Source organism: Pholcus phalangioides, unplaced genomic scaffold (genome assembly GCF_987345545.1).
Source record: "Pholcus phalangioides strain wild (caught in Gottingen) unplaced genomic scaffold, Ppha-v1.0 ptg000009l_1, whole genome shotgun sequence".
Taxonomy (NCBI): Eukaryota; Metazoa; Arthropoda; class Arachnida; order Araneae; family Pholcidae; genus Pholcus; species Pholcus phalangioides.
Window position 1 is genome coordinate 37,862,242 of NW_028301602.1, and position 19,269 is coordinate 37,881,510.

The 19,269-nt window shown below is 32.6% G+C and overlaps 1 protein-coding gene across 3 annotated transcripts in view; it reads right to left on the reverse strand.

Annotated features, from left to right (window-relative positions):
• Nucleotides 1-477: 477 nt before the first annotated feature.
• The window catches only part of LOC149083030 (nucleosome assembly protein 1-like 4), a 30,402-nt gene continuing 11,610 nt past the window's right edge, over nt 478-19,269 (reverse strand). Inside the window, exons 4-14 of one of the 3 annotated variants that reach the window (XM_089236131.1) lie at nt 17,850-18,070; nt 15,270-15,377; nt 14,094-14,151; nt 12,751-12,821; nt 10,099-10,164; nt 8,255-8,394; nt 6,818-6,963; nt 3,666-3,688; nt 3,317-3,433; nt 1,000-1,099; nt 478-907 (exon numbers count right to left, since the gene is read on the reverse strand). In XM_089236131.1, the coding sequence (XP_089092257.1) occupies nt 888-907; nt 1,000-1,099; nt 3,317-3,433; nt 3,666-3,688; nt 6,818-6,963; nt 8,255-8,394; nt 10,099-10,164; nt 12,751-12,821; nt 14,094-14,151; nt 15,270-15,377; nt 17,850-18,070 (1,070 nt within the window). In that variant the 3' untranslated portion in view covers nt 478-887. The remainder of the gene's footprint in view (nt 908-999; nt 1,100-3,316; nt 3,434-3,665; nt 3,689-6,817; nt 6,964-8,254; nt 8,395-10,098; nt 10,165-12,750; nt 12,822-14,093; nt 14,152-15,269; nt 15,378-17,849; nt 18,071-19,269) is intronic. The other 2 variants (XM_089236130.1, XM_089236129.1) reach the window with 2 other exon arrangements.

The following is a 19,269-nucleotide window of genomic DNA, read 5'->3' on the forward strand; positions in this document are numbered from 1 at the left end:
GCCACTAAGCTATAATATGTTACCAAAGAGCCCGGCCAGCCATGAGTAGCTTGTGAATTTAAAACCCTTGGTCTACGTAATACGAGGATTCGGATCCCAAAATCCTGACACTATATTCATTTTTCCACTCAATGAAAAATTGCCTAATCACTGAAAATCACCATCAAAAACTCTGGTTACATTACTACTCTGCAACTGAAATACCTTACAATTTGTATTTCAATAATTAATTATTCAGTTACAAAATTAACCAACATTAATTTGCATATACCCTTAACCAATTGAAAACAGTCCATGCCTTACTGTCAAATAAAAAAACGTGGACCATGTAAATATTTTAGACATCTCTTGGCACAAAAAATAGCACATTCAAAATCGAGAACTTTTGTTCCTGCAACTACACACAAGGTAGAAAAAAAATTCAAAGCTCTTTTACAGAGATCAACTCTTATTTCGCAACACAGAAATCTATAAATGTTTCGTAAAAAAAAAAAATTTATTAACACTTAATGCCGCACAAACGCAAAAAAAAAGCAATTCAATAAATTCAGGAAGAACGAACTACAATTGAAACAGAAATGCTATCAAAGCCTCTCGAGTTTTTAAAATAAGGAAAAAAACTTGCCAGAAATTTTGAATATATGTAGGCTCAGAAGAAACTACATTACAGTATTTCAACATATCTTCTAGAACATTTTGCTGAAAGACAATAGTGCTTCCAGTTAACTGAACAAGGAACATGGCAAAAATAGATGCAACAGTTTATATATATAAGGTTCTTTTTTCCCCCTCCTTTTACTGCGTTTCCAATTAAGGCGGAAGAAACCCAGTCCTATTGCTGTTTACATTCTGGCGGTGCTTGCTGTGCATTCTGAGTGGCAGAACTGCTATGGGATTTCTTTTTCACCTGCAAAAAAGACCAACATTAAAAAATGCTTGTCTAGAATTTACCGAATGACACATTTGATCAGCTATCGCAAATGAGGCAGGCAAATTAACCATTCACTTCTTTGTTTACCAAACAATGGCCTTCATTGTCATCTTCGCTCTCTTCATCCTCTTCCTCAAACTCTTCTTCATCCTCGTCATCTTCATCAAACTATAGAAAGAATTCAACATTAAAAATAGCATAACACACAACTCAAAACTTTAAAAACCAAAAACACATCGGGCAAATCATAGCCGATAAGTGCCAAGTAACCAATCACCAACCACTTATGTTAAATTAACTGATTACTACTCCCAAAACAAAACTACAATAAGAAATGTGATGTTGCCCGGAACAGGACAATTAAAGCAGATACAAGTCATCTCGCCAATATGTTAAAAGGCCACACCAATACTGGCTGTTTTATATGAATTCAGTCTCCCCTCCAAAAGCAAAATATATATTTTTTTGCAGTGACAGTGGTGACAATTTACTTGATGTTTGTGACGTCATTTTAGGGATAAAAAACTTGAGCGAGTTTTTCCAGGTTAAATTCATAATACAATATGTACATATGAAAATTTTTAACAGGTGATTTGATATAAGCAACTTCACTGTACTCTGCTTAAAATCACCTGAAAATGTGCCATGCCCTCCAAAAATTGACTGCTATCTTTGGTACTGTTTATCCGATTTTCACTCGTAATAAATCGAATACTACCCAACCCTCTTATTCTAATATCAAAATACGACTCAATAAGCCAAAATGTGAAACAAAAATATTTTAAATTGCACATGATTCAAACAATGTATAGTACTAAATTTTTCAAAACTGCTTGCGTCTAAACACAGAAAACAAAGCTATCACTGGATAAGAGAACGGAGAGATTGGTTTTGTTATGGTGTGATCAAAGAAGAAAACTTCCTCAAAAATTCTACTGCAGCAAAACCTCCGTAATCTGGACGACACAGGTGATAGGAAATATAAACAAATATTACGTTAAGTTTTCATTTAAAGTAGCAAAATATAAAACAAAAAAACATGAGTATACAAATGCTCAAAGAGGCAGGATCATATGTTCACTTGAAAGATGCATATATATTGCTTTATTAAAAAACAGGTTTTAAACCATAAATTTATACAAATTCACTATTTCTCCATGGAGAAAAAAATCCCTATATTTATTCCTTAAACATTCTTTGCAGGCATTGCCTGAAGAAAAAAAGATTAACTGTAAATTTTCGATTTTGCATTAGTCAGCAAAGATTAGTCAATCAGGTGATTATGTATAATAACCAACTATTTTGACATGTTTTATAAATGTTGCCAATTCAACACATTTACCGTAGTAAATATAAATTGTCAATCAATTATCTGAATTTTCTGGACATAAGGCATGAACTTCAATCCAGGATAAATTTTTTGGCAATGTTATGTTTGCGCATGGGGGGGGGGGGGTGGTGGTAATAAATATGAAGATAGACAACATTAACAAGACAGTAGGAAAACGGAAAAAAAATCCAATTTATTTTTAACTTTTAATGGCAAATTATGTACAAATGCATGAAGCCCCCTTCCCCAAAGCAGAATATGCTGAAATCGATGACATATGTCACAGAACAATCAGTTACCACTTAACCTCGCACATATACCTCTGCGATTTCTAATGAACCTATACATGCCGGAATGAGTACTCCAAGTATGTACTTTCAAATAAATTTTCAAATAGAGACTCGCATTGCACCTCAAAGCTGGAAAACCACAGAAAACAGCTGACCACCACTGTGCTGTCAACAGAATTTAAACCTGAATCCTCAGAACAAGAGTCCAGCATGATGCCCACATAACAGCATAGCGGTGAATCAGTGCTACTGCAGAACAATTTAAAAACTGAAGCAGAAAACACTATTATGGTCATTTTTAACACAGAACATTTTCAGTCAGCCAAAGGCTCATTGCAGAACATGTCTTAGTATACCAACATCTAGTATGCCACACATTTCTCTGTGGAACTTCTAACAAATTGGAAAATGTTGGAATACATGAGTAGTGAACCTGATGTAAAGTTTTGATTCTGTGTAATGCTTGTAATGTGAAGTGCTGCCATCAATTTTTCAAATTATGAGTGAAGTGTAATTATTGAATATTTGTGTCGTTGTAGCATTGCAGAACAATTCTGCTTTGGGGCACGAAGTACTGCAAAACTGTCAAGTGACAAAAATAAAGCAATATTTCCATATTTATCAAAATAGATAGCTGGGAAATAAGCACTTCATATCAAAAACCTCTTAACCCTAATAGCAATTCTGCACAATTGTCTATCACATTTACCGTAACATACATTTCAAGTTCATATAAAAATTTGAAAATTGACAGAAAAAGCTCACTTCATCATCAATGATATTCTCTCCAGTGAAAAACAAAACAGCCTGAGGAATCACACGATCTTTGATGACATTTCCAATCTCAAAGTCAGCAGTCAAGGTGGTTCTTGTTTCTTCATCCTAAAATGAATTAATTCAATGCTTCATGAATTTTTATGTTTATGCAAAAACCAGAAGACAAAGAAATTCATAATCAATTCACACAGAAAAACAGAAATAGAAATTTGAACCCATCACAAGGCTAAATATAGAAAAACAGCAAATAGTTTTCAAAATCCAGGTTACTGATATTATGACCCAATACGATGACATGACATTTAAAAAATCAGAAATAAATAAAATCCTAGCTTACCATCTGATCTTCATCTTCTGGTGCTACAAATAAAAACATTAGAATTTTAATTACTATTGAATTCACAAGATTAATATGAATCTTTTTTTAAAGCTGAAACAAATTTATATGCACTATTTTATTTCATAGCAGGTTATTAAAAATTATGAGACTTAAAAAAAAAACACCATCAAAACAGGTTCACATTTACCTAAGCACACCCACCAAAAAGAAAAATTATCAAAATATTCATTTTGACAAATATCTTAAATAGGCTATAGACACTTATTTTCTCAGCCATTATATACAATGTGATAGGTGTCCCAGAGACTCCATTACCTTTGAAAAAGAGGGTGGGGGAAGTTTTTTTTAATTCAATTTTGGTAAAAATTTTCAAAATTTAAAAAAGTGGACACTACTTGTATATCTCAGGATTTTTCTTCTTGCACTTAAAATTTTTTTTGCTGAAATTTAATAGCAATTTGATGTTGCTATAAATCTCACATTCGTGCATCACTGATTCAGAGTGGGTTGTGGGAGGGAGTATAGAGCCTGAAAAAAATAATGGTTGTCCCATAAAATACAGGATGTATTGCAATATAATGCCCTTTACTCATAAAATGTCCTTTGACACGTCTCTAGATCTGTGCTCCTGGCAGTGATTTTTGACTATCTGTATTATTAAACTTTGGTATTTAACTGAAAAACTAAAAAAAACGAAATCATATCTTGCATTCTGTTCTATTCCTCGAGTTTGAGATATGTAACACGCAACAGAAAAAATATGCCTAAATTATTTTTCATTAAAAATTTAAATAAAAATTTACATTTCAAAGCATATCTATATGTACTATTACTTGATATAGATGAAAGAAAAAAACTTATGAAGATAAAGACTCAACATGAATCTTATTTTTCACTGTGGAATGTCCACTCTATTACATCATTATCATAAGTCATTTTTCAAAAGGCAAATTCAAAATTGTTGATCAAGCATTACAAAAACCTTTCAATGAGCTTAGAAGTGTTAGATTTAATCTGGAATAAAAATATATTTCCCAAATGACAGTAGTGGACAAAGATAAGGAAAAATTTCGGGACAAAGATTTTCACAAGAAATCTTTATCTCAAAGTTTTGTCGGAATTTCATTCTATATAGATGAATAATGCCAAGTCTTTTGGAAAAAAAAAACAGTTACACCAAATCTGACTTTTTCAAGCTGGGACAGCAAGATGAGGTTTTCCAACAAATGATTTAAAAAAAATTACACACTATCTGAAAGAAATTATGAAATACCATATGACAATTAAATGAACTAGCAAAAAATTACTACTAGAATACTCTGAAATTTCCTAAAATTATAAAGTCTCGTAAATGGTTTGTACACTTTTTTGGGAATGATCCTTACAGTTCTGTTTTATCCACAATTCTGGGACCTACTTATTAATTTTTGTTAGTTTCTTAGATTCTATCCATGACATCCTGTTCAGTTTTTCTTTGGTTTATTCAGACAGACTTCACATGATTTTCAGGGAAGCTATCAATATATGCAAGCGCAATCGAAGACTGGAATAAAAAAAGCCATAATTGCCAAAATGTAAATTCCAAGAAAAAAATCTATGTAAGAGGGAAACCAACTAGGAGATGGGGCTACCCTTAGCAGCCCACAACAAACCAACCACCAGGGAACCATTTCATTGCAACTTTTTTGTGGGGGGAAAAAACTGACATATGCATCCTTTAATTTCAGTCTTCAATTTGTTAAACAGAATGAAAAATTAATATTTGGATAATAACCTTGAGGTAAAGTCCAAAACCCTGCTGCTATTGAGCCAACAAATGACATGAGAAACAAATCATAGCCAAGGTCAAACGCCATTTCAACACCAGCACAAAATTTATAAGTGTTATTTCATTTGCTGAAAAACAAATCCATAAAAAGGAGTGCCAACAGGGATCTCCCAGGCCAGAGATCATTTGTCACTACTTCTTCCCTCCAAAAGATTTGTATCATGCACCCATTATGTATCAAAACATACACAAGGAATTTAAAAAAATTATTAACCATCCCTGCAGCCCAGTAACATCTAACAAAAGAACATTACAGGCCAAGCCAGCACAAAATATATAGACTATCCTTGACTTTGCATCACTTATGAATTCTCTCATCTCTATCACACAAACTAAAAAGCATTAAAAAAAAAAAAAAAAAACACCACACTTATCTACAGTGGCTTTTACTGCTTGAGAGTTAATTGACAGTAACCCCTTGTTATAAGTCATAAGCAAGTTCATATAAAGACAGTTCGCGAAGAAAAAGTATGACGTAACCCCCACATTGTTCTATAACATCTCTAACAACCATAAAATACCACTATAAAAAGAAAAAACAAGAATTTTTGAATTACATCTGGCGCCCACATCTAGTTTTCCCAAGGTTCCAATTGTTTATTATATATAAGTGTTTTGTTATTTTCCATATTTTCAATAAAGCCAATTTTTTTATCCTAAACAGAAAATTTATCAAAATTATTTTGCCAACCTAAATATAAGTTGACAAACCAATCCCATATTTTCTTTTCAGAACAAATATGCAAGATGAGTATTAATATTTAAGGTTCTTTCATAGAATTTATTTAAATCCATTGACTTCTCAGAAATTATAGCAATAATTAAGAACCTTGTATACTCTTAGCATCATGTTTGGCAATTGCCAATTTCCTGTGTGTGTACTCTAAACCCTAATTTCTTATATTTTTCCTGTGAGCAAACAGCCAACATAGGCTTGACAAGGACTGAATGAGTTTTTTTCTCAGTGACTTTTTATCACAGCAAAGTAAAATTTCATGATTTCTCTAGACTTGGAAACTAGATTCTATTCATTTTTCGTCTGACAAAGATTTTAAATTTTAATAGTTTAATTACTAACCCAGACAAAAAAAACTTACTTCTAATTGTAATAAAAATTCAACTAACATTCTTGAAATAAAACTCAACTAAAAGGTACAGAATGATGTTCGGACTTCAGAAATTTTAGAAAACTTTCGTGGCACAGGCGACCCAGTGTTTGAAAGAAAACACCATTATAGCCCTCGAGTGATCAATGAAAAGTTTTTTGTCAAATCAGTATATTATATAGAATAAACATTTTATGAAGAAAATTAAGAAATACCAATGGGAGGATTGAAGAAATTGAAAAATGAATCATTCTGGACAGTTTTTGTAACCACACGTACAGCACCCCTAGCTTTATGCTTTTGCTTCTTTTTCATTGTCTTCACAGTGACATTCATTCCCTTTTTCCAATCAATTGTGCAGCTGTAAAAAAAAGGCAAATGATAAGTATCAAAAACTAATTGCAATAACATTTGTTACTCCAAACAAGTTTTGACAGTTGAATCAAATTTATTTGACTATTTTTTAAGATTAAAGTTTTTAAGAGGAATTCAAATAGTAAATGGAATCAAAAGATGAGAACATTGCCATGTAGGAAATTTTCTGCATCAAGTAATATTGTTAATATGGGTCTGTCCAGCCAAAGTTTGTGCAGAAAAAAACCCATCATAAAATTCAGGTCTAAAAAACTAAGACCCAATCTTATCTGCACTAACAAAAGGTATTTTCGACTGATCAAATGACATGGCTGATCAATTTCTTTTACAACTTTATTTTGCATTTTCATGCTAAGTTTTCCTAATGAATCAACAGAAGTGGGATTTTTTTTTGTACTGCTGACGAATTTCATAAGCCAATCAGAATCAAGACTGAGAAAACAATCAGAATGAGAGATTGGAACATGTATCTTTCCAACCTTCACAAAAATTAGCCGATTATCCACAGAGGTGGCAACAGAATAAATAGGTTTTTGTATTATATTCAAGGAATCTATTGTTCTTAAAAAGCTGACTTTAATAAAGGTTTCGTTATACAGCCATTCAAATTTATATTTAAAAAACCATATGCAACATATACAGTTCACATTACCTATGAAATACTCAAGGAACTGGAGAAATGTATTATAGATAGAATATATCAGCACCATGAGAAGTGCATCAGGACCAGAGAGTTATGTTTACATGCAATTGGTAAAGAGTAAATTTTTCTCGCGCTGCGAGAAAAAAAGTGTGCGCTTAATTTAAAGTGTACGTAAATTTAAAGTGTGCGCTGCAGCTCCAAGGGAGCGCCGTGACGAGCTGAAGATAGATTTGTTTTAAAATGGTTCTTTTATAACCACGAAAATATCTACAAAACCATTCTGGCAAGCTACAGATGAATCATGACTTGGGCAAGGGAGCCACAGATGACAAAAGTTTGAGAGCCACTGCTATTGAGCAGTGCTTCTCAACCTATAGAAGTCTGGGGCCTGGTTGATTTTTTTTGTTAGGGAGACGGCTCAATCATACACACAAGTAATGGGAAATAAATGGGGGAAAACAAGATGAATCATTCACTGTCCGGTCAGACTGATGTTGGGGCCCAGTAATTAAAAAATACATTGTTATAGGGTATTGTTTTACAGGATTATCACTATCATACAATCATGGATAATGAAATAAATTACAAAACACTTACAATAGGTTATGTTCATATAAGAAAAAAATCCACTTACCCCTTGCACCTGACAATTTCAGGTCCATCAAAAGTGAATGGATCAGAAGGATCAGGTTTGCAGTTCATTTCATAGTACTTTGTGAGAACAGAGTTAGAAAAATATTGGTTTGGCTCAAAGTAGAATTCAAGATAAAAGCCCTATTAGAAGAAAAAAAATTAAAATCAGAATCTACTGGGTGACTTACACTACCAATTTAAATTGACTACAATGTCAACGCACAAGTTAACATGCAATGGGGAAATAAATGGGAGAGAAATAAAAATTAATTTCTCAAAATATTTTGAGAAATAAAATTACAGTACAAACAGTTGCTTGAAAATCTCGGATCAATATGAATTTTTCACAAAATAGTCAGATTTACTTTGATTCGGCAATTAAGTTTCTCAGATGTAGACTAAGTTTTCTGGCATCAAGTAAGGAGAGTTAAAACACATTGGATACATAAATTGTATACAACCTATGAAGATTAGCTCTGAAATATATGTGCCATTCCACAGGATATGTTTAGACATATTAGTCACTGAACACCTCCCTTTTATATTACCTTGAACAGGCTCTACCAACATCACTATAATTTTATAGCTACAGTTTTATAGACATACAGTCTATGAACTGCATGTTTTACAAACTAATCTTCTGGTCCCAAATGATACACGATTCCTTTGAACTTCTTTCCCATTTACAAAATATTTTTCCACATCCATAAGGATTTGTAAAAACGATTACCTATTGTATACCAAATTATTTCAACCACTCAATGCCCCACCATTGAAATTTTATAGATACAATACAGGTCATCCAGTATTACGTGGCACCTATATTACCACCTGAACTAGAATACCTCCCATTTGAATATTAAGAAAATAAAAGTTTACATGTGTAAACATGTTTGAAATGTCTTGAATATACGCTGCAATCAATTTGACTTCACATTTTGACCCTAAATATGACTCTGCTCAATTATTAGCCAAACTTTTAATCTAGCTTTGTAGACCCCTCTTCCTCCTCATCATTTTCATCAAAATGGCAAGTCTTTCCCTATGGCACTGAAAATTAACACTTGAAGACAGCAAAATATTACCCCTAGGTTGAATTTTAATCATTAAAAAATCTGACAATCTTACTATCTATTAAGGTACACTTCTCGTTAGCAGACAAATGTTTTGGTCCCACGGGTGTCCAGCATCAAGAGTTGAAAATAACCAAAGTATGTGAAAAATGTGGACATGTTCCTTTTGATAGAAACGACTATCTTTAAATTGTAATTTTTATCAAAATATTCCCATTTGAATAATCCTGGTTGCATAGTCTGATAGTTTATCCCCCAGAGATCATAAAAAATTAAAAAGTACATTTAAAAAAATAGAATTAAAATAATTAATATAAGCTCCTCATATCAATTACATATCTTTTACTCATCTCTTTCCTAATACAACAAGCCCTTTAAATACCAAATACCATGACCTAACCAATAAATTTTGTTAGCATGACCTACTTGCAATGCTACAGTGGAAAATTTAATGCAGTTTAAATCTTATTTTTTTAGACTAATACCAGAGTTGATAGGAAAAAAAAAAAAAAAAATTGACTGTTAACATTTAAATGACCGCATATTATTTCCTGTAGGCTTACTCTTAGACTGGAGATTTTCTCGTTTGCAAATGGAAAGACACACATATAGGAAATTAAAAATCAAAAGAAATCTCATTGCCAGTCTTTTACGCCTCAGCACTGAAACATAACTCTTGAGCGATCGTTTAAAATGTTAATATGGCATTTCCATCACTAGACAAAAGCAGAAATAGGATATATAATACTGAATAATAATACTGAAATCTCACCATTGGACTGGCTTCAGTAATGGCTTTAACATCAATAAGATGTTTCAAAATAGGTTCATCATGTTCCTGCAGAAAAATTCTTATAAAAATATGTGCATTTCTTGATAAATATCTTACTAAAACATTTTTATATCCATACAAAAAAAAAAAAAAAAAAAAAAAAAAACTTTTCATAAAGAGTTACTTTACTGCAGTGAAATAATTTGATACACAACACCAAAGTTAATTTATATGATACAAGAAAGGTCTGGCAAGATACCTCATGTGTGTCATAATCATGGTTAATACTCTTTGAAAATAAAAATTCAACTATTCGAGCAAAATTTTAAAGTTCAAGGTCACTCATACTATACAAATACAACGCCACAACAGGCAAATTGCCCAACGAGGTGGCTGACTTAAGAACATTATGGATCCCCGAGCCATTTTTTGGAGGCCATATCTACACCACCACACATGCACCCTGTCCACACCCCCCCCAACGAATCGGTACATGCGGGAATGTGCGTGTACATGTAGTGAAACCTGACGTGGAGTTTTTGTTGTTTCTCTGTAATGCTTGTTATGTGTAGTGCTGCCATCTGCCACCAGTTTTTCTAACTATGAGTGAAGTGTTACGATTGAATGATTTATCGTTGTAGGACTGTTGCTCTCTGTGGCGAGACTTTAACGGGGAGATCGGCTCGCATTTGCGCCTTGAAGTTGGGAACCACAGAAAACCAACTTCAGCCGACCACCACTGTGGGGTTCGAACCCGGATCCTCGCATCGCGAATCCGTCACTATAACCACTCGACCACCACAGCGGCTAATAAAAAAAAAACTGAAATCATTTTTATAATCAATGTTAATTTATTAAATTGAACTCTGCATTAAAAATGTGTAGAGTGAAATATTTTAAAGAAATCTTAAGTGCACTGTTTTGCTGTCGGATTTTAGACAACGTGTTAAGCACAGAATTATGGACATATGGTCATGTACAGTTGACCATATGTCCTGCAATGCTTGTTCTGCTCGTTTTCATCTCAGTGGAACATACACCATGTTCCCAAAAGTCTGGCCTTTTAGTTTTATTCAGTGTTTTTCTAGAAATTTGAGTAATCATTCTGAAATTTCAGTCACGCAAACCCTATGTTTGTACTTATAATTTCCAGTGAAAATTTATTCAGAAGTGCATTTAAAGACTAAAAAAAATTAAAAGGAAAAAAAAGGTTTTTGATCAAACCTGTACAATAAAAACTGCAAAATGATTTATAAAACTTTTACAAAATATTTTACTAACTAATGTTTCCATGCATTTCCGTGAGAATAGCATGTGTATTCAACAAGATGTTTTCCCCATAAAAATTTAATTTTCATCACGTGTTTTTCACTTACATCACTAAGAGTTTTTAATTTTTCTATGAATTTCATAAAAATTAATTACACTATACACAAGACACTGGGAATTTAACTAGCACGTGGCAATTATTCAATGAGAAATGGATATTTTTAATCAATAACTTAAAATACAGGCACAAAAATAGAGATTTCACTTTTTCTTAATTTGGTTGTCAGATTTAACGCAACTTATATCAAAATTCCATTAGAATGTCGTGGAAATTCAGAAAGATAAATTACAGCTCGTGATATCACATTTATGTCACTGGCTGTGAGTACCTGGATAACGGATTTTTTTACAAATTGGTGTATTGTGATTATTTTGACATTTTATTTCATTTTTTTTTTACTCATTTTATTTAGTTTCTTCATTTTGACATCATACCTGCATTATATCGAAGCATCTCTTAGAACACATGTCTGTGCTCATTGGCATTAAGCTGTGGGCTTATTTCAATTTTACTTCAAAAATATAAATTTGTGGAAAATCTCAACGTATTCTCAGACAGTAACTAAAACTAATTTTAATGTTTTGTGTGCATGTTCCCCCCCCCCCCCTTCTCATAGAATATTTTCTTGAATCAAATATATGTGCATATTTCCTCAGACTTGCCAAATATATTTTCTATATTTTCTTACCTTTTTTTTTATTTCCCTGAGTTTACAGACTTTCCAGGTGTGGCTAGGAAGTCTAATGTATATTATACTAAATACAATTTTGCTCATAAATGCACTGCCGTGTGTTTGGCGGGTTTAAAAATAATTTTAGATTTATCTACTCAAATTTGACAACTATAACAAAAAGGTTGTTACACCATGGCTAAATAAAAGTGAAAAATATAGCTATTTTCCTTGTCAATAAAAGTAATTTGTTAAAATTGAAGGCTTGCACATATTTAAATAATAGTTCACATATATATGTGCATATTAAAGTTCTTTATATAACTTGAAATTTATTTCAGAACCGATACTATACCAGCACTCCTCCAATGATAAATTCTGACTGCACGCTTATGAGAATATTTTTTTTTTAATGAGTTTTCTATTTTTTCTACATTCAATAAAAACTTCCTAACCTTGACTAATATGTATAGATAGGTGTGACGCTTAAATTTGTAACTATCAAGTTTTTCACATTGGAGAAATCACCTCAGGAATGACAAATGTTAAATTTTTACAAAGGGCAAGAGAACCAAAATATCCTCATCTTGTCCAGAACACTAGAACTTTGTTAAAAAGATCGACTATATAATTTTGCCATAAACTTCCATACCTCTATCATCTCTGCTATCACAGGTGCACTTTTGAAAGCAGTAAGCCAGAAATCCGGAATTCCTTTGACATCTACAATACAAGTTAAGAAATTCAGAAAAGCAATGGAAATATTTAGACAAGTATTATAACCACGCAATAAACATTCAACTCAAAGATTCATAAACATATGCGAATCATTATGCTATTGAAATAATTTTGGATTGATGTGCATTGTGGTTCGACAAATCTTACATGTTCAACCAAGAGCGCATAACCTAAAAAGTATAAATGCATTCAACATCTTGTTGCCAGCACAAGAAGTAACTATCTCGTATTCGACCTGCAGACTGAAAATGTACACCCCTTATCTAAATTATATCCTACTGCTTTAGAATTCATTACCCAAGCTTTTTTTAAATTAGATCCGAGAAACTTTATATTTTCATGAATTACATTTGCAAGTTTGAAAGACTTGGACATTATTCTTATCTTTTCCATCATGTACGAGACTCTGAAAAGAGTCGACCACATCACAAATAACAGCTACACAGCCAATAAGTTGTAAACATGGTGTAAAATAAAAAGATTGCTAGATCTTATCTTCACTTGAATACTTTGATATCACTTTGAATTCTCCTTCAACCAATTGTTAAGTTTTTTTATCTCAGTTTTTCATAGATTTGACTTTTTAAAAAGTTTCTTAATGTTTTATAAGTTGTCTTAAAATTAAAATTTTTTCACTGTACCTGAAACACATTTAATGATACATATTCCATAGAAACCTATGGGGAATCTCATTTTGACTTCTAAATACTATTGCAGAACAAATGAGGTTTTCCTGAGGTATCAATGCATAAATGTAACTAGACGAATTTTCAGTTTTCAAAAAATAATGACCAGCCTGCTCCTTAACCTTGTACATGACATTGATGAGACATCTCACCTCCTTAAAAACCAGATTTTAAAATTGTGACAAGCCCAGATATTTTGTAAAGTTAATTTCTCAATGAAACTTCTCCCATACCCTCTCCCCCAGTTCACATCTGCTGAAAAAAAAAAAAAAAGACTAAATTTTAAAGGATTTCTGCCATACCACAGAAAAGGTAAAGGCAGCGGTTCTCAACCTTTGACCAATAGATCTCATTTCTATGACAGTCCTGCAGGCCATTTCAAATTTATTAAATTTTGATTTGCTTAATTTTTCCCAGAGGCCGCAGAACATTTGAGAAGTGAACACAGAAACCCCAAGGAGAAACAATACCTTTAAGTTTCATAATTAGAGAATGAAATTTACATAAGTGGATTACAAGACATTTTTCAAGTAGCAAAATTACCCAAGATAAATTACAATTAGAAATTTACCTTTCGGTTCAGTTTCATTTTCTGCATCTCCTTCAATCTTCATTTTTTGAATAGCATCCTAATGTGAAAATTAATGTTAATGTTAAATACTTATTATCTTATTGTAATTGATTCAAAATAATGTTAACCAATTAAAAAATAAATAAGTTCATACATTTCAAGAAATATACTAGTTTTTCTCAAGTTACTAATGTTTGTAATACAGACCATATTAATACTATGATCCTGAAAGTTTTGATCAAAATAAAGAATAACCAAAGTACAAAATCCAAAAAAATAAATAAAATAAGGCTTCAGATACCATTTATTCCATTAGATTAAAACCCCTGTACAGACACTTTAAAAATCTATCATCTATTTACCATCTATATTACCAAATATAAATTTTACAATAATTTAAATGATACTTCGGTTAACAGCTTTTTTTTCGCGATTTTTCCATCTCAGCTAATAAATATAGATTTGGCTAAAACATTTTTGTTGATGCATGTACCAACATAAAGCAGTAGCATTACGAGCTGAATTTTAACACCAATCATTATCAGCAGCAATGTCAGCATGCACGTTTCCACTTTAAGTTTTTAAACCATTTCATAAAAAATAAGATTCTTACAGAAAATGCATTAAAAAGCCTGTTTTCAAAATACACTTCTTTCAGTGCAAGGCTGTTAGCATGAAACTGAACAATCTGGACATTCTAAAGAGCTATTCTTTTCCATTTGCTATTCTAAGAGCTACTCTGCATGTACATATCAGATACAGAAACAAGCTGATTAAACTACAAAAACGAATGATACCTACAACCTTAACTGGGTTGTGTCAACACACCAGCTTTAGAAGACTAAAGCTAGCGTTGGTTATGTACATGGTAAAATAAAATCTTCAGTATCATCTTCCAGTAAATTCTAAATTTATCCAATTTTAAAACTTCATTTTAACCTTCGATTGGTGTCTTTATATAGCCTTTACTGCTTGTTTTAAAAAAAAAAATTGATGCAGTTTCTGAAACAAATTGATTTCCCATAAAAATCTATAGGAAAGTGTTTTGGCTGACGAACATGCTTCTGGAACGAATTATCTCAGAGATATCACTGTACTTGTTAAAAAAAAAAAAAAAAAATTCTATTCAACCCTTTTAAATTACACTCTCATAAAAAGAAAACTGACATTACTTACATGTATTCCTTCTGAAATTTCTTTCTCTTCCTCCTCCTCTTCAGAATCTGTGGGAAAGTCGCATTCCTCATCAGTTGGCTCAACAGCTCCACTTACGATTTGATGACGCTATAATTAAAAAAAAAAAAAATTAATATTCAAGTATAAAATGATTTACTTAAAACATTTGTAAAACCAATACACCAGCAATATAGAAATTTTTGACTGCACAAATTTGTTGTCAACCTTCACAATATAAATGTCACACAATCTCATTTGATTCAAAACAAAGTAAAATTCATGTATATATTTTAGAAGCAGCATTACATTCTCGGTAAATACAAGTACAGTAGGATCTCACTCTAGACATCCATAAAGTGGTCACTTTGGCAGAAACTTTTTTCAGGGGTGGGGGTTCAGAAGTTTTTTTTCACCCAAATTCTTTGCTAGCCTTTTTCTAAAAAATACAGCCAATAAAAATTTCTTTAAGAAACACTAATTGCTGACAACCACTACGATGATAGCATGTTTTTCAATAAATACAGTCAAATCTTTTCATGCTATGCAGTTTACTTTGTTTTAAACTTGTCCAGGCTCTATTTTTTCTGTGATTATCTAAGGGAATTCCCTTAAGGAAAGTGATGTGGCAGGTACAAGTTACACTTGATGAACAGAAACATGAACTTTATTATTTACTTGAAGTGTAACTTTTGAGAAAGCTTGAATGTTGAAGACCAGTGCATATACAGTAGTCTCGATAATACACGATAAACAGGACCAGGGTTATCTTTGATTATGTAGAAACAGAAATAGACTTTCAAAAAGAAAACTCGCACCTATATACAGTGAAGCTCCTTAGTTTTCATCGGAACAAATAGGCTCTATAGACATAATACAAACAAAAAAACCACCTCTGAATGTGGTCAGTGGTCAACCTGTCAGTGGTTATTTCCTTGTAGATAAAAGTAAAAAAAACAAGTTTTTTCCGTTCCAATGCATTCAGAGCTGTAGTTCTTGTATAGCCTTATAATCTTTATACATCAGCATAAATATCTTTTCGGATCAGATTTTCCGTTCATGTATGACACTATCAGGTTAGAAACATTTATAAACAGGACGACAAAGGCTATATGGTTGCTGATAACTGGCGAGAAAGTTTGCTCCCGGGATGACAGGGTAAACCAGACAAATGTAGTCTACGATCTTTAATGAATAGATAAAGGATGTGGAAATTTCAGCTTTGAGGATGCTTTCTTCAGAAATTCAGTAGAACAGTGAGGGAGTGAAAGAAATGTTATGAAAAAACATTTGAAGTACTGGCTACAAAGAATAGATCCCAGATAATACAGATTAAGGAATTTATTGATCAGATCTGGTATTTTAAGTTCTGCATAAGATGCAATGAAACCTCAATATACATAATGATACCGAAACACAAAATGTACACCATAATTTTGAATGATGAATGTTACTGTCCAAGACCATGAAGTAATAGTTCCAAATTTTTTACCATTGAGACAAGTTTTTAATGACTATACTTGATGAACCCTCAAACTAAACAAATGAAAAATGAACCAAATGATCCACATACCACCCCAAACAGCTATGAAAATGATACAATTTCTGCTTTGACAGAATCATTCATTGAAATTACAGCATTTGTGATATTTGGCAATATATCGATAATTTACTGCTTAATTAAAAAACCAATTACGCAAATCATCTGAAAGTAGGATATTTTACCAAACAATAGGACAAGTGGGAACCCTGAATATTTGAAGAAAAAAAAAACCATTGTAGAGGGATTTATCGTGATATCATTGTAGCGAGGTTTCACTATATATGCATCTGTTAAGTGAGCATTAAGTAAATGCTCATTAACGTGAGCATTGTAAGTAAATTGAACATAACATTTTTGTGTGACATTGAAAACAGTTATTTTAAAACCTCCTGGAAAGTTCTTTTCCTGTCATACAACCCCTATTCGGCGGTCACCTCCACTGACCATTTTGTTGCGGAACGCTAAGTGGCAGTCTTAGGAGAGAGTGTTTCACTATTACTTTTTTTCCACCAGTTCTGGCGTTCATTCATTCATTCATTCATTGTATTCATAGATTAACAAAAGGATGTAGAAGTCAAACTCTGCTGTAACGTCTGCAATTGGCAGACTCACAAAGAGAATGTTAATAAGCCTTGACTCATAACTTAGATGAGAAAGGATAGAACAGCATGGAGATCCAGCAAAGACTCCAGTAGGAATAAGACTCATGAAAACTGAAATCAATCCTATTATCCAGAAGAATCGAACAAAATGAAATAGAGCTTCTCTTGGCAAAAAATAGAAAAGTTTAAGAAATTCCTAAAATTCCAGCAAGTCAGCTTATTTGGAACCTCAAATGTTTGAGACTACTGTATTGCATGGAATCAAAATGCTTAATCAAATATATTACTGCTTTAAATGTGAAACCTTGAGAAATAAAGACTGGATTCATAATCCGGAAGGTTCTCCAATCACCTAGGTCCTGAAGAATAAGGATTAAAAGATCCTACTGTAATACATTCTTCAATTAAGATCCTACGGTATATACAAACAGACCATACCTTTTCGTACAAAGGAGCGTACATCTTCTCGTACTTGACTTCCAAATCATGCAACTCCCTATAAAATGTTGCTTCTAGATTGGTATGTTCAAGTTGCAGTTTCTTTAGTGCCTTTACTTTTCGTTTCAGATACTTCGGAATTGGAGGCACATTTTCGTGTAACCCTATCTTTGACTTCAATGCTTCAAGCAAACGTACAGTTTCTGGACCCATAGGAACACCTAAGAGAAAAAAATAATTCTAAGCATTACAAACATTCCATGAATTAATCAAATTCTTATCAAAAGGTCTATTTTGACAATACAAATTTAGAAAAATACATCTTGAAATGTTCTGTGTTATTAGCGTAATTAAAAAGCAAAAAAAACTATTTGTATACAAATTATATAATTGCATCATTGAACTAAGTGCCAGAACCCAGGGCTGAGGCAGAGCCCCCCCCCCCCCAATAAGGCATGACTATACAATGCAACACCATTCTGCCTCATGCATACGTGCTTGAATCTGGATATATAGGATGGAAATTTTCAACTCACAATTTCTAATTTTGACGCTTCATTTATTCTCCCAAATAGCTCTATATTGGAACAGTTTTATAACATGTGGGGATCCCACTTACAAAATAAGAAAAAGTAACACTGAAGGTGATGTAACCCCCAGAAATAAAAAATATAATTTTATTTTTACACACGCACGCACACACCTTATAAGGTAGGCGAATGCAAAATGACAAATGATTTGGCAACAAATGTTTGGGCAAAACAGTACTAGCAACCACTGACAATTCCTTTTTCTCTTCTCACATTATATTCAGGGGTGGGAAGTGACTAAGTCTATTTTGGAGCAGCTTTGGAGCAGCAAAATTCAGGATTCGGAGCAGCTTTGGAGCAGCAAAATTCAGGATTCGGAGCAGTTTTGGAGCAGCAAATTCGAGATTTGGAGCAATTTTGGAGCAGCAAAATATGGGATTCGGAGCAGATATTTATAAATGGGAGCAGTGAAATTAACAAGAACATTTTCGTTAACCCTCAACCCTTTTCAAAATAAAACTGCAGCATGTCTTTTGTTATCAAACATCTTTTCGTCAGCTTGATTTTTGTTTTTGGTGCTTTAGGCTTTTGACACCTTGTTTGAAAGAGCGGCTGTCATAAAATTTTTTTGCACCTGTCTATTTAAGATGATTTTTGCTTACTGACGACACTATTTGCTGCCTTGAACAGCAGCACTTCAAATGAGCTAAAAAAATTTTATAAGTTTTTAATTTTTTTATACTTGGAAAGAAATTGTTGCAAAATGGGAGAGAATTTCGGAAGAATCAACTCGATGTTTGGCGATTCAGAACTCATTATCTGGCGAGATTGGCGATCTGACACTCGCTATTTGGCGATATTGACGATTTAACGCTCGTTATTCGGCAACA